Below are 24,693 nucleotides of genomic sequence, written 5' to 3'. Positions count from 1 at the left end.
GAGATTGTGAGATTGTGACCTGAGCTGAAGTCAAGAGTTGGACGCTTAACTGACTGAGCCACCCAGGTGCCCCTGCTTATGGTTGCTTCTATGTTGTGGTGTTGCTGCATTGTTGTGACCAAGACCTAGTGGTCCACTGAAGTGGGCAGAATTCTAGGAAAGCTTCCAAGATCCCTGGCCCGTGGCATGCGTGCCCTGTGGAATCCGCATCCCTTGGGTGGGATTACTGAGAATCATGGACTTCAATCCCATGATTAGGTCAGGTTAATGAGAAAAGTGAAGAAAATTTTCAGATGTAATTAAGGTCCTAAATCCCTCGACTTTAATCAAGAAGGAGATGGTCTTGGATGGGCCTACCTGAATCGGGCCAGCCCTGCCCTACCCAGAGCAGGAGATTTGGGGCATGAGAGGGCTTATGGGGAGGGGCCACAAGGCCAGGAACTGTGGGCAGTTTCTAGGGGCTGAGAGTAGCCTGTGGATGACAGCCAGCCAGAGGGCACTGAATTCTGCCTAATACCATGTGAGCTCCAAAGAGCATTTGAGCCCCAGAAGAGTGACTTCAGCCTGGTGAGGCCCTGAGCAGAGAAGCCAGCCCAGCCTTGTCTAGACTCCTGACCTGCAGAACCCATGAGCTAATAAATGGGTGCTGTTTTAAGCCCCTAAGTTGTGTTAGTCTGTTGCAAGGCTATGAAAACCAATAAAATCAGAAAAGTGGAAATATTTATTATCTGGCTTTTTATGGAAAGTTTGCTAAATGCGGAGTTAAAAGAATAATAAAAAGTAGTCCTACCACATTGCCCTTTCCTGTGCCCCTAAGCATTTAGTCCTGCCACATCTTGAGTCTGAATAACTTCCAAGTGTGAACTTCCCACATATCAGGGATGACTGTGGGAGGCCTGAGCCTCCACCCCATACACCTTCTTGCCTGAGACCCCACCTCCATTTCTTGTTCTCCCCAGCACACCGTGGCCTCTATTGTGAGTTAAAAAGCATTCTGTCATGAATGCCTTGACTTCTGAGACTGTGGAGAGGCATCTTGAGCCGAGGCAGTGATTTGCAAAAAGGCACGAAGGCTGGCTCAGTGTACTTCTCACAGGGATTGGAGAAGAGCTTTACCGCCAGCCATTTCCCTCAACCAGAACTTCCTTTCAAGATCAAGGTTGCCTTCCAAGTTCATTGTCATGACAACCTGGTATAATTAGTAAGAATGTAGACTGAGTTAGTCGAGGTTCAAGGCCCTCCCTTTGTCTCTTGTGATTTCTGTGATCTTAGGCTAGTTTTTAAATATTTTTATGCCTCAGTTTCCTTATTGATGGGGGATAATGACCATACATATCTCATGGGGCGCTTGGAGTAATTAAATGAGCTAACGTTGGTGAACCCTTAGAGTAGTGCCGGGCCTGTTGTAGTTCACCTGACAGGGAGTGTTGGTTGTCATTATTACCACTCACATCGACTTGAGATTTGTGTCTGCCTGGTAGCCTTGTGTCTACATCTCTTTGACCTTGCACCATGATTACCTGGCTCTTCTGGCATGGTGCCCACCACCCCTGCTCAAACCCTGCTCATAGTTTAACCCTGAGCATCTTGCTCTCTTTCTGGGTCTGCTGCCGGTACTCTTATGTCCCCTCTGATGCTCCTTGGCCTCCACGTGACTCACCTTTTTCCTTCGTTTGGTAGCTTCATGGTTTCTCCTGGCTTCATCCTTCGGCTTGCCTTCATTCTCTGGATTCAGACTTGCCCTCTGTCCTGAGCATTTGCAGACCCAAGGTAAATGCTTTCAAAGGGTCCAGCCTAAGGCTTAGCCCCAGAGCCCTTCTCTGCTCCAAGGCCTACACTGGGTTTATCCTGACCCCTGAGGCAAGCCAGTGGAAGATACACCAGAGTTCCCTGTTGGGGTCTCAGCCTGGCTTCTCTGCATGAGTGCAGATCTATTTTATTTTATTTAAAAAAAAATTTTTTTTTTTTAACGTTTATTTATTTTTGAGACAGAGAGAGACAGAGCATGAATGGGGGAGGGTCACAGAGAGAGGGAGACACAGAATCCGAAACAGGCACCAGGCTCTGAGCTGTCAGCACAGAGCCGGACGCGGGGCTCGAACCCACGGACCGTGAGATCATGACCTGAGCCGAAGTTGGACGCTTAACCGACCGAGCCACCCAGGCGCCCCCAGATCTATTTTAAATGCGTTCATCCATTCATTGAACAATCAAGTCAAACACAGACTATGGACCAGGTGCTGGTGAAGGGATATATGGCATGCCCCTGTTTTCGTGGAGCTCTGGGGCTTGGAGAGAGAGGGGCACAGTCCTGTGGTTTCATTTCCCCCTTTCCCCAGGTCCCCAGTGCTGGATGTATCCGCAGAGCACCCTGAGGGGGATATTTGAGTTTTAGCTGTATTCTTGCCAGGGGATGGGGTGTTTCATTGTTACCCTCCTCAGGGCGCATCACTGTGGTTGATCATGTTCACGTGTGTCAATCAAAGTTCGAGCTGTGCTGGAAGTGAACCTGGCCATGTAGAGCAAGCGAGGACAAATTTCTGCTTTTCTTGGATATATTTTTTTTTCTAGATTTCTCTCTTCACTAGTTTCACCACTGGATGTTATAGGCACAGCTCCCCACCCAACCCTCCCCGCCCCTCCGGAAGCAGCAGGGTGAAACTTGGATTCTGTGCACACACACGGTGTCCTAAGAGGGGCAGGGTTAGAGCAATGGAAAGTACTCGGGCTTTGGTGCCATTACAACCTGAGACTAATGTCTTGATTCTACTGCTTCATGCAGGTTAGTTTACTTCTCTGTCTATAGAATGGGTACAATCAGAATGGCAGTGCCTGCAGTGACAGTTACACATTTAGTGGCCAATAAAAGGAGATGTTAGTATTGTTATTGCTTTATGCGAGGGCATTCTTTCTCCCTGAGATTCCTAGCTGGGCACATCCCTTAGTAACTTTGAGGACAAGTTTTCTTGTGTAAAACGGGGAAAGCAATGTTTCTTTCTTAGAGGAGGGGGTGTCAGACTGCAGCCCCTTGGTTAAGATCGGGCCCATCACCTGGCTTTGTGAATAAAGTTTTATTGGAACACAGCCAGCCACATCCATTTGTTTTTGTATTGTCTACAGCGGCTTTTATATTGCAGTGGCAGAGTTGAGTAGTTGTGGCAGAGACTGTATGGCTGCAAAGTTGAAAATTTTTTGGTGTTGGGCCCTTTTCGGAGGAAGTTTGTCATCCCCTGTCTTAGTGGGGGTAATTGGACTTCCATTTGTATGCACACATCTATAAATACATACTTAACATAGCTCAAGTGCAGTGCCTGGCATATAACAGAAGCTCAGGAAATGTTTAGTTTCTCTTCTGAACTTAATTCTGTTCAAGAAAATACAGGATTCATATCTGAGAAATGCAGAGGCAGACACATATTTTTATTGAATTCTATTCCTTTCTCATTTTCAAAAGAAGAGCTCATGTTTAAAAAAAAATTCTGATTGGCACTATAAACTTTATTTATGCTTTAATGTATCCTAGAGTATGTATCCTGCACTATTTTGACTTCCTTTACAGATGCTGATCTGCTATACATTACGAAACCCAAATGGATTTCCAGAATCCAATTTCCTTGCTACAGTTTTCCATTTCTCTGTTGACTTTTTATGCTTGACTCTCGTCAGAGCATCTGGGGCCTTTGCCACATTTTGACCTCCACCTGTCCAGGGAAATAGCTCCTCTCTCTGGGTGCAGGAAGGTAGGGCTGTGTCCTTCGCCCTGTCCTCCCCTAGTTATGTGGGTTTTCTCCAAACCAGGATGTGTGCTCTGGACACATGTGCTGATTCCTATTCCTGGGGTGGGTTTTTTGTTTTCCCCCATAATGATTGTGGTCGGGTTGACATCAGTTAAATGGGTCTGCCTGTTCTTTAAAACTGAATGAGGGGTGCTTCCAGATGAGTCTTTTGGGAACCTCTCCACTCATTAGTCTTTCCTAAGTCGCCTGCCACCAACACCTGCAGAGGCGGCTGGGAGCCTTTTCTGTCAGGCGTTAGGGAACTAAGGAATTGCATCAAGAAAGTAAACATGATTTTTGAGATAGTAAGAGGAACAGCAGTGAGACTCAGGGTTATCAAGGGTTTGAATATTTCATGCTATGGGTCCAGAAGCGAATGGTCTTTGCTTTCTTCTCCTCCCCTTGGTGGCTTTCAGTAGCCAGTCCCTGGCTTGCAGTGTGGCTCTGCATCTTGGTGGCTCCTGAGAGTTCCCGGTTCTTTCTGCGTCGCTGGAATCCTTCCCTTTACCACGGTGGGGCTCCCTGGTGATCCGTCACATACACCACAAAACGAGGACCCAGAAACGAGGAAGAGATGTGAGCTAGAGTGGGGCTCTACCCCGCGGCAGCGTGGGTTGCTGTCAGGATGTGTAATCCTGCGCTCGTAACTACTCTTTCTCAATCTGTTGGTTGAGAGGAAGAAAATTCAGGGAGGATGGCTTAAAGGAAATACTTACTAAGTATGTTTTTCTCTCAAATAGCTTTGAACACTTGTGTCTGGGTCAGGCCAGACTAATGGGGAGCAGAACTCTAGATTGAATCCTATTGAGCCCCAATGAGTAGCTTTCCCCCTGTTGTATTTTGGGTGATGGGGTCAGTTTATGTGGAGAACGAGAAATAGTCTCATGTAATTGGCCATGTGCTCCTTGTGTGGGTGTTTCTTCAGATACAGTTCATGATGGAGCATGGGGTTTCTGTTACCAGTGGTGCTGCGGAGACATTCTTGGGTGAGCCAAGCACCTGGAATGGGTGTAATTTTCCTGTGCAATTGGCTTTTGTTGTAGGAACACTGAGTGTCCGGTATCTGATTTCCCTTTTTCTAGTGGCTATTGGAAGCTCGGAGCCAAATACCAAACTCCCTTTCAGCAGGCAGGCATGTCGGAAACTGCTTTTCTTTCTTTCCTGTCCTCAGCTGTTTTTTGTTTTTTTTTTCCCATCATGCCTAACATGCTGTATTTGCTCCTTCCACATTGATGAAGCCACAGTGGATTTGTGAGTGGTAGTGGTCAAGTTGGGAGAGGGTATATTGGACCGATTAAGGCAGCCTCCTTTGAATGGGGTCTTTGAGCTTGCTTCAGCCCTTCTCCATGAAGGTGTTTTTTGCATTTTTGCACCTTGAGTGTATGTTTGTGAGGCTGTCTTTTCCTGCACTCTGCAAACTGAGTGTAAGAATTCTTTGTCGATTCTGTGACCATGCACAGAATACGTAAAAAAAAAAAAAAAACTTATTTAACTTTGTTTCTAGAATAAGCAAAGAAATGCATTCTAATGGGAGAGATCCAACCACCTTGGAAGCCCTTTTTCTGATCCTCTCCCATAACCTTAGAAGTGAAAGGCTTGGTCCTTGGTTTTGGGGGAATACATTCTCTCTCTGGTCCATTAGAATGAGCATGGGTTATGTGGTTAGGTCACCACAGAATTAATCTTGGCTCTAACATTCCCTTCTGTGTGAGCTGAGAAGGTCGCTTAGCCCCTCCATGCGTTAATTACCTTGTACTTACAATAAGGGATAAAAATCTGCCTCACCAAGTTGCAAGCATTAAGTGAAAGCAAATGAGCAAAAATAAGCAGTCAGTGTCTAGTATGTTGCCTGGCATGGAGCAAATGCTTGAGAGAGCACGCGAAAGGTTCTGCTATGGTCCTAGTTAACCCCTACGATTCAGTAACATAAGACAAGTTGGTATTTTGCTCTTGGAGAGTGAATGCTGGTATCACTGGTCATGTGACTGGTTGGCTCTCTTCCAGTGTCTCAGGGATCTAGACTCTTTCCCCCTGGATGCCACTGCTTTCACCTATAGTTTTGGAGTTCTTCACAGCAGGGGTAGGTGAGGGGGATTCCTTGTAAGAGGTCATTTTTATGGGCCAATCATGCACATGGTGGATATCCCTTTGTTACACATCTCTAGGGCTTACTATGTGGTCTTGCCCAGATGCAAGTGGCCTGGAGACACAGTGCTCTTGTGTGCACAAGAGAGAAGACCCAAACAGTTTGCTATGCCCATAGCATGGTCTTGGCCACTCTTTCCTTGTCTCACCCTGGAGGCTGATGTCTATTTAGGATGCTAAGTCAGGTTTCCAGCGGACTCTTGAGATGCGGCAGGTGTCCCTTGCTTATCAATTCAAACAGGTTAAGGATCTGTTGTCTACGGCATTGACCCGATTCATTTGTCTCCTGCAGGCTGGGCTCCCGGCAGGTGATGGCATGGTGATGGAGAAAAGGGGGATGGCCTACCTAAGAGCAATGGAACCACTGCCATCACTGCTTTTAAATTGTAAATATAGGGGCTCCTGGGTGGCTCAGTCAGATAAGAGTCTGTATCTGGGTTTTGGCTCAGGTCATGATCTCATGGTTGTGTGAGTTCGATCCCTACGTTGGGGTCTGTGCTGGCGGTGCAGAGCCTGCTTGGGATATATTCTCTCTCTCATTCTTTCATATTCTCTCTCTCTCTCTCTCTCTCTCTCTCTCTCTCTCTCTCTCTCTCCCCTCTCTGCCCCTCCCCAGCTTGTGCTCTCTCTTGCTCTTTCTCTCTCCCCCGCAAAGTAAAAAACAATTGTAAATGTAGTGTATTGTGTTCTCATGTCTGGAGCATTCACACTCTGTTCTGGTTTGGGAAGTTTATAGAAGAACTGATTTGGGGGCGCCTGGGTGGTGCAGTTGGTGAAGCATCTGACTCTTGATTTTGGCTCAGGTGATGATCTCACAGTTTCTAGGATCGAGCCTGCTACGGTTCCTGCGCTGACAGTGCAGAAAATGCTTGGGACTCTTTGTCCCTCTCTCTCTCAAATAAACATTTTTAAAAAATTAAAAAGAAGCAATTCGGGAGGATCACTTGGAATTTGTCAGGCGATGTGGGGAAGGAGCTTTCTAGGTAGAAGGGGCAAGTATGGGGCTTGGCAGAGCGGGTTGAGTGTGGGGGTACTCTGTGCTCACTGTTACTGGAACGGAGCTTTGTGTCAGGAGTCCTGTGTTAGCATTATTGGTTCATTCACTCAACAGATACTTAAGCCCCTACTATGTGCCAGAGCTGTTCCCAGCCTTTCTGAAGCTCACTGTCTAGTGCAAGCTGGTTGATTGCCTCCCTCCTTGCCTTTCAGAGGCCAGCTGAGTTCTCCGCTGTATCCAGAGTGAAGTGCCCTCTCCTAACCTTTCATCTCCTGGCCTCCTGTCCTTGCCTGTTGTCCCTTGTCAGTATGCACTGGTCATCGGCCTTCCTCAGTTACCTGAACTACGAGTGGCACATGGCTGCCATGTGTGGCCTGCTCTCCCTGAGGAGCTGGGTGTAGTGGAGGAGCATTATAGCACAGGACAGGGAACTATTTCCGGGACATGTGGGAAGGCTTCCTGAACCCCTGGTAGTCTGTCACCCACCTCACCTGCAGCCTTTGTGGCGCAATGCTAAAATGCATGTGGGTTATTCATTTACTTATTCACCATCATTCTGTCTTGTGGAAGAGTGACAGGACCCTTGTGTAAACCGCGGTACGGCCAGGGCCTGGGCTCTGTTGGACCTGCATTAACGGCTCAGTTCATGTTGAACTGAAGAATGAATGAATGGAATCAGATTTAGCTCCTACCAAGGCATCAGCCAGTTTCCATCACAGGAAATTTCTTACTGGCTGTCACCTTTTGTAGGTTTCTGCTTTCCATTGTTTCTTGAATCCCTTTCTTCCTCTCCTTTACTTTGTAATTGAGGTATCCACATTAGACATCCCAAATTGCTGTTACTTCTTAGTGCAAAGTTATTTAATACTCTTGACTCAAGCCCAAATGCCTGTATTACCAAAGTACGTCCAGGCCTCCTTTGTTCAGCTGAGACTCCAGATTGGGGTGCTAAGGGTCAGTGCTTCTGGGTTATCATTTATCATTCACACAAGATCTGTCAACAGGACTTCTACCCCACTAAGAACATCCCAGGCCTGGGGTGCAGAGAAGGGCTTTTGTCCTTGGCAGCTGGTAGGGACGATGGGGAAATATTAGGGAAGGCTGCAGACCTGGGCTGGGGCCAGCAACGGATGGCTTCTGTACATGGATTGGAACCATGTTTGCATGTGTGATGGGGGAGGAGGGTGTGTAAGGGAGGCAGATGGTGATGTGATGACACCTGAGCATCAAGGAGAATGGGGGGGCAGTTGCAGAGCTGGCCGGGTGTGAAAGGGGGTTTGGGAGACCATCAGGAGGCTGCTGTAGAACGCTGTCCTGTGCCACCTCTGTGTCCTGCCGGCTCACCTGGATGCCCCCCCTCCTGCTCTTGGTCCGCAGATGTGCTGGGTACTCCAAAGCCCTGATCAGTCCTCCTTTGGGATGTCATGGCTCCTGTTGATCCAGACCAGAATTTCCTCCTTGGAGCCCTGGTTCTGTAGCCCACATCTTTGTTCACGTCCCCTGGAGGGGACCTACCGCTCATGGTGTATGCTCAGTAAATCCTTGCAGAGTTGAATTGTTAGAACTTACTGTAAAATGGTAGATGGCTTTAAACACTATCAGCACCAACTACGATTGTCTGATTCTTCACAAATTTGATTTTTATGCCATGAAACATGATTTTTCACAAACTGCTTTTATAGGGAAGGAGATAGATGTGAAGAATTTATTCCGTGCCAGTTACTTTTCATGTGTTACCCCATTTAGTCCTCATGGTTTTTCGGTCCGGTGGCTCCTCCCCTCCGTGTCACAGGTGGGGAAACTGAGCCACAGATGGGGAAGCAGCTGGCCGGGGCTGGCCCAGGTTCGCAAGGTGGAGCTGTGTGCAGCTGGTCTGGCCGGACTCTGGAGCTGGTGTTCTCTCTGCTGCCCCCAGTGTCTGTCCCTGTTGTAGGAAGCAGTCACAGAGGCATGCCCTGGCATTCATTTTTTCCTACTCAGAATGAGATGTTACTGTTTACTTTCTCGGGAAGGAAGATTAAAATCAATGTAACTAGCCTTATTAACTTTTTTAAATAGGAGGGGCCGGCAGATGCCAGCACCTTTCTGAGAGAACCAGAGCAAATATAAAAATCCAATTTGCTTGCCTTTTTTTTTTTAAATCTTCTTCCAAGTTTAATATTCAAAGTTGTAAATGAGGAGCTGATGAGACAGGGGTAAGGAGCCAAGCTCAGACACCAGGAGGTATTTACCCGTATCTTTTTTGTCTGCAGGTGGCTGTTCCTTTGATGAACACTACAGCAACTGTGGTTATAGCGTGGCCCTGGGGACCAATGGGTTTACCTGGGAGCAGATTAACACATGGGAGAAACCAATGCTGGACCCCGCGGTGCCCACAGGTACGTGACCCACTGTGTTGGAGGCTGGGATGAGGGTCACTAACTTCTAGGATGACTTACGGGGACAAATGTATGGGTTGAGTGGAGAGGGCAGTAGACAATGTCCTTCGAGTAAGTTTCTCCTCTCCAGGGGTAATCAAAACAAGGCTGAGTGCGTTCTTAAGGTATGTGGTAAGAATCACACGTCCCCTGGATTCAGGAACCTTTGGGATTTCTTTTAGCTTTAAGATTCTAAGCTTTAGCTATAAGTAGAGCATCCCTGGGTTTTGCTTGGGAACCCAAGAGTAGTTGGATTTGGGGTGGAGAGGAAAGAACTTGTGAAGAATGAGGTCTTTCCTTTTCTTCCAGGACACACAGATACATAACTTGTATATCTCGAGGGAAACTTCCGCAGTCAGAATATTACTCATAGTTAATGTCCTGACATCCTGAATGCCCAGCTTGTCATTAACCAGCAGGGCTAAAGGGCTAATGTGCTTTCTTGATAGATGGCCGCTTGAGGCAGGCCTATGAGAGTGACATCTGGTATATTCTAGCAGAGGTACACCTGGAGGAGAATACTCAGGGAAAACACACTTAGGGTGGGCTATGCCTGGGTGACTTGAATCTTGAAAACGTTTACCTGGGGACATATGCCAGGAAGAGTTACAACTCTGGGAACATGAGGATCACCTCTTTGGATATGTGATCCCAGGTACAGCGGTAAAGACGGCTGGTTTGGGTGTTGGAGAGGGAACATCATATTTAATGGTTCCTCCCCATCTAAGGGCAGTCTGACCCACATACTATCTTGTTCTTTGTCCACACATCTTGTGGCACTCTTCCTTGCTCTGGCCATTAAATACTGGAGATCTCAGGCTTGTTCTATACTGCTTCCATGTGTATTAGGTTCTCCAGAGAAACAAAATCAATAGGGTTTATAGAGATACATTTAAGAGGAGTTTAGTATGGGAATTGGCTCACACTGTATGGAGGCCGAGAAGTCCCATCATCTGCTGTCTGCAGGTTGGAGAACCAGGAAAACCAGTGTGTAATTTGGTCCAAGTCTGAGGGCCCTAGCATACAGGGCTAATGATATAAACCCTGATCTGAGTTCAAAATCCCAAGAACTGGGAACACCAATGTGTGAGGGCAGGAAAAGGTGGATGCCTGTAGCTCAGGTAGAGAGAGTGAATTTACCCTTCCTTTCCCTTTTTTTTTTTTTATTTGGGGCCACAAGGGAGTGGATGATGCCTCCCCCCGCCCCCCCTTGGTGAGTGCTATCTGCTTTATTCCATTCACCAACTCAAATGCTTGTCTATTCTGGAAATAGCCTTATAGACACATCTAGAAATGATGTTTTAGCAGCTATTTGGGCATCTTGTAGCCCAGTCAAGTTGACACACACGGTTAACCATCACACTACAGATGGCCTTCACCACTTCTGTGCCTTCGGTTGCCATCAGACATCTCATATGAACTCTAGACCACCCACTTCCTGGCTGCCATGTCTTTTTGGCTTCCTCTGGGGAGAAGAATTTAACAGGATGCACTAAGCTATAGACAGAGAAGACACTCAGACCTGTCCAGGTAAGGATGTGGCCTCTGTGGCCTCATGGACTTGGAGTTTGGCTCTAAAGCAGGAGGCTGCTGGATGGTTCTGTATACTTCCAATTAAAGGCATAAATGGTTAAGTAAGTTTTTCATGAGTGTAGATACCCGGCCCTGGTGTAATAAATCTGTCCTGTGGTACAAAATTGAACTTTGCAGATCTAGTAGGATCTTGCTTTGTGTGAGCAGAGTCGACAGCAACTACACATGCCCATTAGTGAGGTGACCGTGGGACAGCCTGTATGTGGGTTGCCCCATCATAGTGTTTAACACTGCTGACTTAATTCTCAAAGGTGCCTTGGTTTAGATGATAGAATCACTCATTCTATTAGAGTCCAGAGTACTTTGCGGGAATACACCACATCTCCTCTGTTTTGCCTGACCATCTTTGACGTTGGCCAAATGTATCCGGATCTTCTAGTATGTCTGTGTGTTTGTCTCCAAAAACATCTAGCCCTGCAGAGCCTTATAGGCTCTCCAAACTCAACATGGCTAAAACTGAACTGTTGATTCATCTTTGCCCCTCTCCCCATGTACTACTCTCTATGGAACCTTTTCCTCCACCTTACTGTCTTGTGCCTCCCCTTTGTAGCTCAGCTTAAACATCACTTCCTTAGGGTGGCACTTCTAGATACTTCAGCCTGGGTCAGTTATCTCTGTAAATGTTTCCCATTGCATCCTGTGCTTTTTCTCAATGATGCATGTCACATTGGATGTTGTTTGTTTGGTGTATGTTATACCCTCAGATGAGGAGTTCCACATGTGTAGGGACCATGACAATCTTGTTGATAGCTTTATCTCAGTGCTTAATACAGTGCATCATATGTAGTATGTACTAAATAACATTTTATTGGATAGACACATGGATGGATGGCCAGATAGTCTGCGCTAAGTGTATTTTATTTATTATTTAAAATTTTTGTTTGCTTTCTTTTTTTTTTAAATCTTTATTTTTGAGAGAGAGACAGAGTGCGAGTTAGGGAGGGGCAGAGAGAGGGAGACACAGAATCAGAAGCAGGCTCTAGGCTCTGAGCTGTCAGCCCAGAGCCTGATGCAGGGCTCGAACCCACGAACTGCAAGATCATGACCTGAGCTGAAGTCGGATGCTTAACCGACTTCAGCCACCCAGGCACCCCTATGATTCTTTTTTTATTTTTATTTTATTTATTTATTTATTTTTAATTTTTTTTTTTTAACGTTTATTTATTTTTGAGACAGGGAGAGACAGAGCATGAACGGGGGAGGGTCAAAGAGAGAGGGAGGCACAGAATCCAAAACAGGCTCCAGGCTCTGAGCGGTCAGCACAGAGCCCGACGCGGGGCTCGAACTCACAGACTGCGAGATTGTGACCTGAGCTGAAGTTGGACGCTTAACCGACTGAGCCACCCAGGCGCCCCTATGTTTCTTTTTTTAAATTGAAGCAGAGTTGACATACGATGTTATATTAGTTTCAGGTGTACTCCAGGTGATTCAACAAGTCTGTTATGCTGTGCTAAGTACAAGTGTAGCTACCATCTGTTGCCATACAATGCTATTGACTCTGTTCCCCATGCTGTACCTTCTCATGACCTATTCATTCCATAACTGGAAGCCTGTATCTCCCACTCTCCTTCACCGTTTGGCCCGTCCCTGTCTTCACCTTCCCTCTGGCAACCAACCACTAATTTGTTCTCTGTAGATATGGGTCTGATTCTGCCTTTTATCTGTTCATTTGTTTTTTAGATCCCGTATATAACTGAAATCATGATATTTGTCTTTCTCTGACTTCACTATCAAGTGTTTTTTAAACAAAGAAATGAAGGTCAACATCTTCAAATCCCTTTGGGCCCTCTATTTAAACTGACCACGGATTTTTAACCTTTCCTGTAATCCTTCCATTTTACAGATCAGGAAACCAAGTTTCCAAGAAACTGTGTGGCATGGCTCGTTTGCCCACCGTGCCAGTCTCTCTTCCCAGAGGAATAACTCTTCTATTCTTAATTTTTCAGTCCCTCATTACGGGAGAGTGTCATTTCATAAATACCAGATTGTGCTAATACAATCCTCTGAGCTTTTCTAAATAGAGGCATTTGATAATGATCACTGAAATTATTCTGTCATGATGCGCCTGTGGATTTCAGGGGCTCCATGTGCTTCTTAGAGAGGCATGAAAGTGAATTTGGATTAGGCAAAATTGTTTGTTCTTCTCATGGGCCAAAACTGAAATCTTACTTTTCCTTCTGTAAAACCAGCACTTTGCATCCTTTGGAAGTCTAGTTTGAGTCTGTTTATTCAGATGTTCCACACCCTTTGACTGATCCCCTTCTGTGTGACAAGCTCTGTGCCGGACTGTAAGTGACACTGTGTCATTTTGGCACTTAGTCCCTCTGCTGGCTTCTCCTGGCACATGGGAAGAAATTTGAACTCTTTGCTACAGCCTGCAATGTTCTGCATGATCTTGTGTCTTCTCCAAGCTCCTTTTCTTCTCAAAATGCTCCAGGCACACTGGCTCCTTTCAGTGCCTTGGAGACTGAAAGGCTGTCAAATTGTTGGCTGGCTCCAGACATTTGCACATGCTGTTCCTGCTCACTGGAATGGTTTTCTCCACTCCTTGTGTGGCCAGTTTCTTCAGGTGTCAGCTCAGATGACTGCTTCTCAGGACATTGCCCCTTATCAGTCTATGTAAATAAAGAGTCCCTCCTTGCTGTTCCCATGGGATCCTGTTCTTGGCTTTCAGAGTTCTTAACGTAAACATGTTTCCAGGCCAACTCATTCTAATCCTATGCCATAGCTCCGTGACTTTGGGCCCTTAATCCCTTTGCCTCTGTTTCCCCATCTTTAGCATGGGAACCAGTGTGAGAGTTAAATGGAATGATGGCTGAGTGAGTGTGAAGTGTTTGCACATTGTAGAACTTAATCAGTACTGGTTCCTCTGTGCTCTTTTCTAGTTTTTTCCTTTTTTTTTTTTTTTAATGTTTATTTATTTATTTTTGAGAGAGCAGGTGAGCAGGGGAAGGACAGAGGGAGAGGGAGCCAAAACTCTAAGCAGGCTCTGCACTGTTTGTGCAGAGCCCGATGTGGAGCTTGAACTCACGAGCTGTGAGATCATGACCTGAGCCAAAATCAGATGCTTAACTGACTGAGCTACCAGATGCCCAACTCGTTTCTGGTTCTTAACAATCTCTGGAGCTTAAGTCTAAGTTCTTCTTAGAACCATGTCTCCTCCTTCAAGTTCTCCTGACCCAGATGCTTCTTTACCCAGGTGCTTGACTCAGTAGGTGGTCTGCGTGGGTCCCTGAGAGACCCAGAGAGGCTTTTCAATACCCAGGGTACTTGCTGCCCTGCGGGCTTGCACATCTCCTCTAGCCCCCAGCTCTGTCAATTCAGCACTCCACACCATTGCTTTCATGGTTTGTCCTCATCCTTTTCCATGGGAAAAGCCCTCAGGCTGGCATTCCAGGCTTCAGACCTCTGACCTCATCTTTGTTGGGGCTGTCACAGAGGAATGGGGATACTACACCCACAGACCCTCTTTCCAAGCCTCGATCTGGTCCGTAGAACTTTATGCAGTTTCCTTTGGTTTCTAGCTCTGCCTTTCCCAGCCTTGGCATAAGTGTCTTGGGGACTGAAGGGGACTGAAGTCTCTGAGTGTCTTTTTCAAAGGGCTGAAGCCAGAGGCAGTGGGGCTTGGGAGGTGTCCTTTAATTTCTTTCTTGATTAAAAATTTTTTTTTTAACGTTTATTCACTTTTGGGAGAGACAGAGTGTGAGTGGGGGAGGAGCAGAGAGAGAGGGAGACACAGAATCTGAAGCAGGCTCCAGGCTCTGAGCTGTCAGCGCAAAGCCTGACACGGGGCTCAAACCCACGAACCATGAGATCATGACCTGAGCTGAAGTTGGAGGCTTAACCGACTGAGCCACCCAGGTGCCCCTCATTTCTTTTTGATGCTTGTAAGCTATTATTTTAAGTGTTGGAACAAAGTAAGGTTGACTTGTAGGCTGGAAACCCAGGTGCATAGGAAATGCTGCATTTGCATGAACTTAAATCGGACCCCAACCTTCAGGGAGTTAGACATAAATTTTTTGTCATTTTGGGGGGGGGTCCCCCCTTCCAGAGGGGTTACAGATGTCATGGGGACTTAAACAGGCCAGGCTATTGTAGTTTCTTCTTAGAAGCCCACTGTCACATTCCTGTGGTCCCTTTGGGTCTAGTAATACTGATGCTTCTTCCCAGGCTTGGATCCCTTGTTTGGAGTCCAGCCAGCCCAGGTGCATCACCCAGGATCCCTTCTGGGGCTACCACCACTGAGCTGTATGGGACCAGCAGACCCTCCCTTCCTTTTCCCACTGTGGAAGACTATCTGTCCTCACTTTCTACACCCCAAAGGCACACCCTTCTTGTCACAGCCCTTATTTGAAGTCATAATCTCTTGAGTAAAATTTTAAGCTTTACAACAACTAGAAGAAAGAAGGAACCTTTCACTTCAAGCAGCCTCTTCTCTGTGTCCTGCACCGATTTCTAGAGCAGATACAAAGACCCTAATTAGTTACCTGATCGGAAGGGGCACATGTTAGGAAAAAATCCATGGAAAACACACACAGGGGTATCTTTCAACCAGTTGGCTTGCCATGGAAGCAGACACAATCTCAATATTGTGGTGCTAGTTTTCCTTTCTGTCACTGTCATAGCAGGCCGTCACACAGTAGGATTGGTGGAGGAAGAGAGATACATAGACAAGAAAGTGGCCATGGGAACACAGACACAGATTGGAGCAATGCATCTATAGGCCACAGAGTGCCAAGGATTACTGGCAGATACCAGAAGCCTCCTTCCCTAGAGCCTTCAGAGAGAATATATCCCTGTCAGCAACTTGATTTCAGACTTGTACTCTGAAAGGTTCTGTTTCTGTTGTCTTAAGCCACCCAATTTGTGGTAATTTGTTACAGCAGCCCTGGGACACTATGACTGGGTCATTCACATATCTGTATCCTGACCCCATCACCTTTCCTACGTTAGAACTAACACCAGGGTGCTGTAAGTATAGGAGCCTTTGCTTTCTTTTAAAAGAACTGACATTTCTGTGTTCACTCTAACCAAGAACTGGATAAAACATTTTCCTGTGAATTTCTATTTTTTAATGTTTGTGTAAAAAAATTTTTTTGTAATGTTTGTTTATTTTTGAGAGACAGAGACAGAGTGTGAATGGGGGAGGGACAGAGAGAGAGAGGGAGACAGAATCTGAAGCAGGCTCCAGGCTCTGAGCTGTCAGCACAGAGCTGGATGAGGGGCTTGAACTGTGAGGTCATGACCTAAGCTGATGCCATATGCTTAACTGACTAAGCCACTCAGGTGCCCCTAGTGTTTATTCATTTTTGAGAGAGACAGAGGGAGAGAAAGTGTGTGTGTGCACATGAGCAGGGGTGGGGCTCCACTCACAAATCATGAGATCATAACCTGAGCTGAAACCAAGAGTTGGGTGCTTAATGGACTGAGTCACCCAGGCGACCCACTATGCATTTCATCTAATGTGCCACCATCCCATGAATTCAGAGATCTTATCTCCCCCTGTTTTGAGAAAATCAAGCCCCAGAGAGAGAAAGTGATTTGTCCAACCTCATGCAAGTTAAATATGAAAGAGGAGCCAGTCTTCAAATCCAGGGTAGAGAAATCTGTGTTGTATACATGGCACTGTCATCAACAAAGCATCTGTTAATGTTATTTATATTTAAAGTCATGCTTTATGATTGCAAAAATGCACATTTGTGGTAAAGACTATGCATGGTAGAGGTAGCTATAAGAAACAAAATTAAAGTCATATGCTCACACAAACTTACATAAATACATATTTTTCTATATAATGCTATTTTTAAGTATTTTCCTATGTCATTAAATATTCCTCAAAAAGCACACTTTTTTTCAATATATGAAATTTATTGTCAAATTGGTTTCCATACAACACCCAGTGCTCATCCCAAAAGATGCCCTCTTCAATACCCATCACCCACCCTCCCCTCCCTCAAAAAGCACACTTTCTAAAAAACTTCATAGTTTTCCATTAAAATGATCGTTCCATGATTTAACCACCCTGTTGTTGGATATTTAAGTTGTTTCCAGTTACTCACTCCTGAATCACATTGCAGTGAGTGTTCTTGTACATCTATCTTTGCTCCTCTCCAATAGACATTCTTACATTTGCTTTCATATAGAGATATATATATCTCTATATGAAATATATATAGAAATATATATAGAAACATATATAGATATATCTATATATATATTTCTGTACTTCCTTCTGTATCAAACGTAGAGTAGTTGTACATTATTTTTGAGATCTGGCAGAATGTCCACATGTCAAACATGGAGTCCTGGATATTTGCCGACAAATTGATGTAGGGAAGATTCTTTGTGGACTCTGCAGCCCTAAACACAAGTCAAGAACTGGCTGGTGATGGCCCCCTGAGTGTAGCACGTTACAGCTCATAGTGTACTAGTTGGAGACCTTCTGAGGATTAGCAGGAATTCTGTTCAAGATAATAATCAACTAGAGAGCAGTCCGAGCACTAGTCCAGGCGGATATCAGCTGTAAAAAGCAGATTGGTCTCTCCAGTGCTGATTTGACGAATAGCAAGCCTCTTTGTAGTCTGTTTTTGAGCTAGCTTCTGTTCTCCTTGTAGGCAGGGGCAGTGAATGTTTGCCAAATGAATTACTCTTGTTAGTAATTGAACTTTCTCATGATACGATCCCAGCATCTATTTCCAGCCTGAGCCTCCATTTCGGCCTTCTTGGCTTCTCTTTCTATATAGTCATGTGAGAGAGGCTGTTAGACTTGAGTTTAGGGAGTCTAGCCTCCAATTCTGTTTCCTGAATTTGGGAATCTCCCACTGTGTGGAATCTTGGTGGACCGTGCAACTTGTCCAGAGGTGAAGGTGCCAGAAATTTACTCTTCCTCATGGCTTGGGTGTGGCTGGACATGGGGCCTGGATGCAGCCCATTGGAGGGAGGGTGGGCCAGAGGCCTGTACAGGGGGGTCCCGTGATAGGGGTGTTGTCTGGGTCACAAGAGATGCTACTAAATGAGGTTGCTGAATTGCTGCCGCCTTGGCTCCCCAGAACTGCCTAAATTTTTGTTCATTTTTCAAGGCTATTCTCTAGCTTTCTGTTCATGATGAGCCTCCCAGTATTCATGCAGAACATTTCTGAGTTTGAGAAGGATTGTCATAGTTGATTTTTCTTGTTTCTAACCCCAAACCTTGCAGGTTCCACAGTCTTGTCTTTGGCTAGAAGGCATCTCATATCTCCCTTTGTCTTACGTCAAAACCCTGAACAGATTAGCCTCCTCCAGGAGGACCTCCCTGACTCTCCCTGTGCAGGATTGCCTCTTCTCTGTGCTCCTGTGGCTGAGTTTATTATATCTTGTCTTGGATTTCTCACTATGGCTGTGAGCTCCTTAAGGGCATGGGCTGCTGATCATTGCTTCCTTCCCTCTGCCCTGCATTGGGCTTGGAACAGGGAAGGCGATCCATGTATGAAGACTAAATTATCATTAAGGTTATAAGCATTTGGAAAGTCAGGAGCAAGTTGATATTAGGGAGTTTTGGGGAGAACCCTGGAGAGCTGCTGCTTTCTTTGGCATTTTTATGGTACCTGGTGCACCTGCGGCTTTCCTACATGGTCTGCCTCCTCTCAGCCTGATGAGGCTCAGTCTGGCTGGACTATTGCTCCCAGGTCCTGCCTTGTCAAGGCTCTTTTGCTCTATAATTGACCCTTGGGACAAATAAAGGGGCCCTGCAGATTCCCCCTGGCTTCACTCTGGGGCCTGGCACGTGTGTGTGGATCTGCTTGTGACCTATGTAAGACCCTCCCCATTGGAAAAATGTGATGTATCCAAAAACTGACCAACTGTTTCTTTAATGTAGTGCTTACATTAAAATGATTGGGAAGTATGGGCCTTTAACCATCCTTAATCACTCCTGATACTATTATTGATTGGCTTAAAGCTATAAGCTCTTAAGTTCCCATTTAGCCAGTATTGAATCAATAAGTTTTTCTTCCCTCTTTAATGATAAAATATTATATATTCATTTTTAAAGAGATGCTGAGTCTGTACATATAAGGTAACTCTCTCCAGGACCATCTCACTTCCCTCCGATGTCATGATTAACAGATGCATGGGTATCGAGAAAGAGGGAGGTGGAAGAAAAGGAGGAAGGGGCTGGGAGGGAAGAGAGAATATATGTATGTGGTAATAGTGACAATAATAGTAGGGAAGCAGTATTTAGGTAGTGCTCATTGTGTGGTAGGTACTATCCTGAGCACTTTAAATGTATGAACTTAATCTGCTCACAGCCCTCTGATACAGATATCATGATCTGCGTTTTACAGATTAGGGAGCTGGTGGCACAAAAAAGCTTCTGTGACTTGCCCAAGGCCATAGTTAGCATGTGGTAGAGCCAGGATTTGCCTGCAGGAAGTCTGTGCCAGAGTCTGTACTCTAGACTGCCTCACTTTTGTGGCTCCTAAGAATGCAGATGATGAATCGGGTCATGGTTCCCAACAGCTGCCATTGCCCTCCTTTCACATCACCCATTCAGATCTAGCGTTCACCTTCCAGGGCTGGCACCATCTTTCACTAGATGGATGCTCCGTGCTTTATTTAACACCCAAGAAATGGCAGTGGGAGAAGAAAAGATAAAAACCCAAATGTACCCCATATGCCCCAATAAAAGGCAGGGTCTTTGTCTCCAAACAGCTCTTGAAAAAGTTCTTACAGGGCATTTTATATTATGGGATAGTCTCTTATGTCCTTTGAACCACAAAATTAATTAGGAAAACTACATTAGCCTGCAGTAACCCCAATCAGTGCTGGTTTGGGATGTTTACAGTGATAACAGAATTGATAGGGGGGAAAAGGCAATAAAATTGAAGACAGGTTTTATATTATTCTGGAGGATATGACTGGATAATGACAAGTGATAAGGATGGCTTGTAAAAAGCAACAGAGGATCTTTTTGGTGATCAAAATACACATGTTACATAAATGGGAAAACAGGCCTGTTCTAATATCCACATGGATGCTTGCCTTGATGTTTATTTTCTGTGATAAAAAACCTCATTTCAAAAATCAACAAAACATAAAGGCAACCTATTGAATGGGAGGAGATATTTGCAAGTGACATTATCTGATAAGGGGTTAATAGCCAAAATATATAAGGAACTTAAACATCTCAACACTAAAAAGCCAAGTAATTCAAATAAAAAAATGGGCAGAGGATATGAATAGACTTTATTTTTCCAAAGAAGACAAACAGATGGCCAATAGACACATGAAAAAAATGCCCAAAATCACTAATCATCTGGGAAATGCAAATTCAAGCCACAGTGAAGTATCACTTTATATCTATCAGAATGGCTGAAATAAAAAACAGAAGAAATAGTGTGTTGGCAAGGATGTGGAGAAAAGGGAAACTTTGGGCACTGTTGGTGGGAATTCAAATTGGCATAGCCCCTGTGGAAAACAGTGTGGAGGTTCCTCAGAAAGTTAAAAATAGAATTATCATGTGATCCAATAATTCTGAGTATTTACCCAAAGATAACAAAAGTGCTAATTCAAAAAGATACATGTACCTCTTTATTGTAGCATTATTTACAATAGCCAAGATATGGAAGCAACTCAAGTGTCCATCAGTACGTGAATGGTTAAAGAAAATGTATGCACACACAGAATGGAATATTGTTCAGCCATAAAAAAAATGAAATTTTGCCATTTGCAACAACATGGATGGAACTCCAGGGTATTATGCTAAGTGAATAAGAGAAAGAAAAATACCATATGACTTTACTCATATGTGGAATTTTTTTTTTAACGTTTTTATTTATTTTTGAGACAGAGACAGAGCATGAATGGGGGAGGGGCAGAGAGAGAGGGAGACACAGAATCGGAAGCAGGCTCCGGGCTCTGAGCCATCAGCCCAGAGCCCGACGCGGGGCTCGAACCATAATGAACACTGAGAAACATAGAATTGCTGAATACTTACATTGTACACCTGAAACCAGTAAACAGTAACATGGTATGTTAATTATACTTCAATAAGGAATTTTTAAAAAATATTCTTACATTTATAAACAAAATACCTTCATAAACTGTATTTCCTAGACTATTAAAAAGCAATGCATCCAAATGCTGTAATTGGATGCAAAGGTGATGTAGACAGGTGTCAGTGAACTGAAGAAGTGCTTGCTCTAATGACAGACCCAGATGACAATGGCACAGAGGCCAAGTTCAAATGAAAGTTTCTGTAATATGTGGGAATGGACAATAAACCACTATTTTGTAACTTAACACGTGTGTGCCACTTACTGGACAGTGTTCTAGGGGCTTTACATGATTTTAAATCATTTAATACTGATGTGAACTGGGTACTATTAATTACCCGTATTTTACACATGAGGAAGTTGAGCCCCTGAATGTTAAGTACCTCACCCCAAAATTAGTAGCAAATGGAGGAGCTGAGGTTTGAACCCAGGCACTCTGGCTCTAAGAGTCTGTGCTGTGGACCATCGTCTATTTTTAACATAATGTGTTATCTTATGAAACATGATTTCAAGTATGTATATGTCATTAAATCATATCTTAGGCATCATAGGCAGACATTTAACTAATTCATGTGCGTGCTGAATATTTTATGTATTAACTAGCCTCAAAACTTTTTGTGGGGTCTTCTCCCTGGGAAATACCCTATTTCTAGGCACCAAGGGTTAACCATCCTGTAGCCACCTGAATGCAAATATAATAAGCTTGTGAATTGTTTTGAATAATCTGTCATAAGGGAACATTGAATAGAAGCAGTCTTGCCTCAGGAGACCTCTAACTGGACAGCAGAGATGACTTCCGTTATGACTCCTTAGTCTTCTGCTTCTACTTCGGTTACTCCCGGGACAGCCTGAGAGGAAGATACTGCCAAGAATCTTCATGATCCTAGTGATGCCATCCCAGTGTAGAGGGTGATGTTTCCATGGATCATTCATCTGGCCTGGCTGCTGTTGCAGGGGCTTGGGCGCCTCAAAGTGAACACCTTGTTTTTGAATACATGGATTGTCTTTTACTTAATGAGGAAACAGGTTTTTTTTTTTTTTTTTTTAATGCTTTGAAAACCATAGTAATTTGAGGTGTAATTACATAGTGTAAGAGATTTGATAAGAAAATGATAGTTTAGTACAAATTGAGTTTATTAAATTTAATGAAAATTGATGTGGCTTTTTTGTGATTCCATAAAATAGGGTTCAGTAATTTGAAAAACCCCAAGAGCCCATTGTGGTCCCATTTGGGAATGTCCTTTAAGCACTTAAAATGTGGCTAGTTCTGCACATGTAAAATTCACAAGAGATTTTGAAGACTTACCATGCATGAAAAAAATATATGGCATCCATTAATTTTTATATTGGTTACCTGTTGAAATGATTATATTATAGATCTACTGGGTTAGGTAAAATTATTAAAATTAATTTAAGCCCACCCTTTTTCTTAACTTTATAAATGTGGCTACTAGAAAATTTAACCTGTGTGGCTCACATTATATTTCTGTTACTCATCACTGTCCTAGATTATCAGATTTTTAATTATTTTTTATTTCAGGAGTAGAATTTAGTGATTTATCATGTATAACATCCAGTGCTCATCCTAAAAAGTACCCTCGTTAATGCCTGTCACTCATTTAGCCCATCCCCCCACCCAACTCCCAGCCAGGAACCCTCAGTTCTCTGTATTTGAGTCTCTTATGGTTTGCCTCCTTTTATCTTATTTTTCCTTCCATTCCCCTATGTTCATCTGTTTCTTAAATTTCACATGTGAGTGAAATAATATATTTATCTTTCTCTGACTTACTTCACTTATCATAATATGCTCTAGTTCCATTCATGTTGCTACAAATGGCAATATTTCATTCTTTGTTTTTATGTTTATTTGTTTAGAGAGAGAGAGAGAGAGAGAGAGAGAGAAAGCAGGGGAAAGGCAGAGAGAGGGGAAGAGAGAGAATCCCAAACAGGCTCTGTGCTTTCAGTGTGGAGCCCGATGTGGGGCTCAAACCCACAAGATTATGACCTGAGCTGAAATTGAGTTGGATACTCAACTGACTAAGTCATTCAGGCTGCCCCAAGATTTCAGTCTTGTTGATCGTTGAGTAATATTCCATGGTGTATGTATATATACCAAATCTTTTTTTTTATCCCTTCGTCAGTCAATGGAAATTTTTATTGTGTCATTTGTACCAATAGGAATGCCTGTCTTTCATAATAATTAGCATTTATTGAGCACTTGCAAGGCACTTGAAACGTTTTCTCCTTTATGGTTCACAACAGCCCTATGTAGTGTAGGTACCATTGTCTTCCCTATTTTACAGATGGGAAAATTGAGGCACAAAGGGATTCAGTAACTTGCCTGTAGTTGCAGAGATAGTAAGTGGTAGAGAGGGAATTTGAACCAAAGTAGCCCAGTTCAGTGACTTAACTGATGTCTCCCAGGCTGGCCACCTTTCAACACACTGACACGGGACTGTTGTTCTGGCTTGCTGTGCTCTTTTGACCGTTTGAGCCTCAGTTTCCCTAGTGAGGAGTAGGCTGGAACATCCCTCGGGCCCTTCCAGTGCTGCTTTTCCTGTAGTTTCTTTGCGCTTCTTTGGGGGCCATGGGAACATGGTGGGGCTGGGGTAGGCGCTGTCTCTTCTACCAGGCCAGTTAGTCTGGTCCTTCTTACTTGGTGGGCAAGGAGACGGTCCTAAGTGCCTGTTCCAGCTCTGCCACTAATCTGGGCCGGTCAGCTACTTTTCTCTGTACTTCCCTGCATCCTTTTCCATGAAATAAGTCTGAAAGGGATTCCTGGAATTTAGTCCCAACTCTGACATTAACATGCTCTGTTAACTCAGGCCAAGCATCTTCCCTTTCTGGGTCTTACTTTATGTAAAATCAGGAGTCAATTTCTTCCAACTCTAGTGGTCTTTGATTTGTAACTTGTGACTCAAGAGGAAAAGGGTACATTTTTAAATGAAGGAATTAGGTGCCACATTTGTAAAGTAAAATGTCTGAAAAATCTTTTGGTCTTATCTCCTCATCTGTCTGTCTGTCATGGCAGCTGCAAGGAATCACCTTGATCGAGGAATTTGTCTTCATGAGTGTGTGCAGATGGGCACAGGAAGATAAACCTCCCTGTCAAACTTCCTTTGTTCTCAGAGCTGCAATGATTTTCCCTATCCCTTAGGATCATGTGTACATCTTCAGATTTTATTTTCCCAGAATTGTTGATCAGTGAGACATTGGGTCACTTAGAGAAATTTCCCTTTTTTCTAAAAAAGACTTCCTGCCCTCCTTCCTTAGTCCATACAGTTTTGCCCCTGTGCTCTATGCTGACGCAATGCAACTTCAGTTTTGGAAAGTCACAGTTGCTTTAGCAAACTGGTTTTTAAACTTTCCTAGAATCTGCCAATGTCTTTTAAAAATGCTTCTTAGGAGGATATTATGCTAAGCGAAATTAGAGAAGGACATATCATGTGACTTCAATCATGTGGAATTTAAGATCTAAAACAGATAACATGTATGTGTATTATATATCATTAAATATATAAGACAAATTGTATATAATTATACATGTTATATAACATTGTAACATAAGCAAAAATAATATGAAAACAGGGAGGGGACAAAACATAAGAGACCCCCCTTTTTTTTTTTTTCAACGTTTTTTATTTATTTTTGGGACAGAGAGAAACAGAGCATGAACGGGGGAGGGGCAGAGAGAGAGGGAGACACAGAATCGGCTCCAGGCTCCGAGCCATCAG

General features: G+C 44.2%; 1 protein-coding gene across 12 annotated transcripts in view; it reads left to right on the top strand.

Moving 5' to 3' along the window:
* Positions 1–24,693, top strand: part of PTPRT (protein tyrosine phosphatase receptor type T) — a 1,077,107-nt gene that overhangs the window by 266,875 nt on the left and 785,539 nt on the right. For all 12 annotated transcript variants that reach the window (XM_060618029.3, XM_060617982.3, XM_060618020.3 and 9 more), the window contains exon 2: positions 9,171–9,296. In XM_060618029.3, coding sequence (XP_060474012.1) covers positions 9,171–9,296 — 126 coding nt within the window. The remainder of the gene's footprint in view (positions 1–9,170; positions 9,297–24,693) is intronic.

This window comes from Panthera onca, chromosome A3, assembly GCF_046562875.1.
Source record: "Panthera onca isolate mPanOnc1 chromosome A3, mPanOnc1 haplotype 2, whole genome shotgun sequence".
NCBI lineage: Eukaryota > Metazoa > Chordata > Mammalia > Carnivora > Felidae > Panthera > Panthera onca.
Note: the sequence above shows the minus strand (reverse complement) of the source record. Positions and strands in the feature narration are given on the sequence as shown.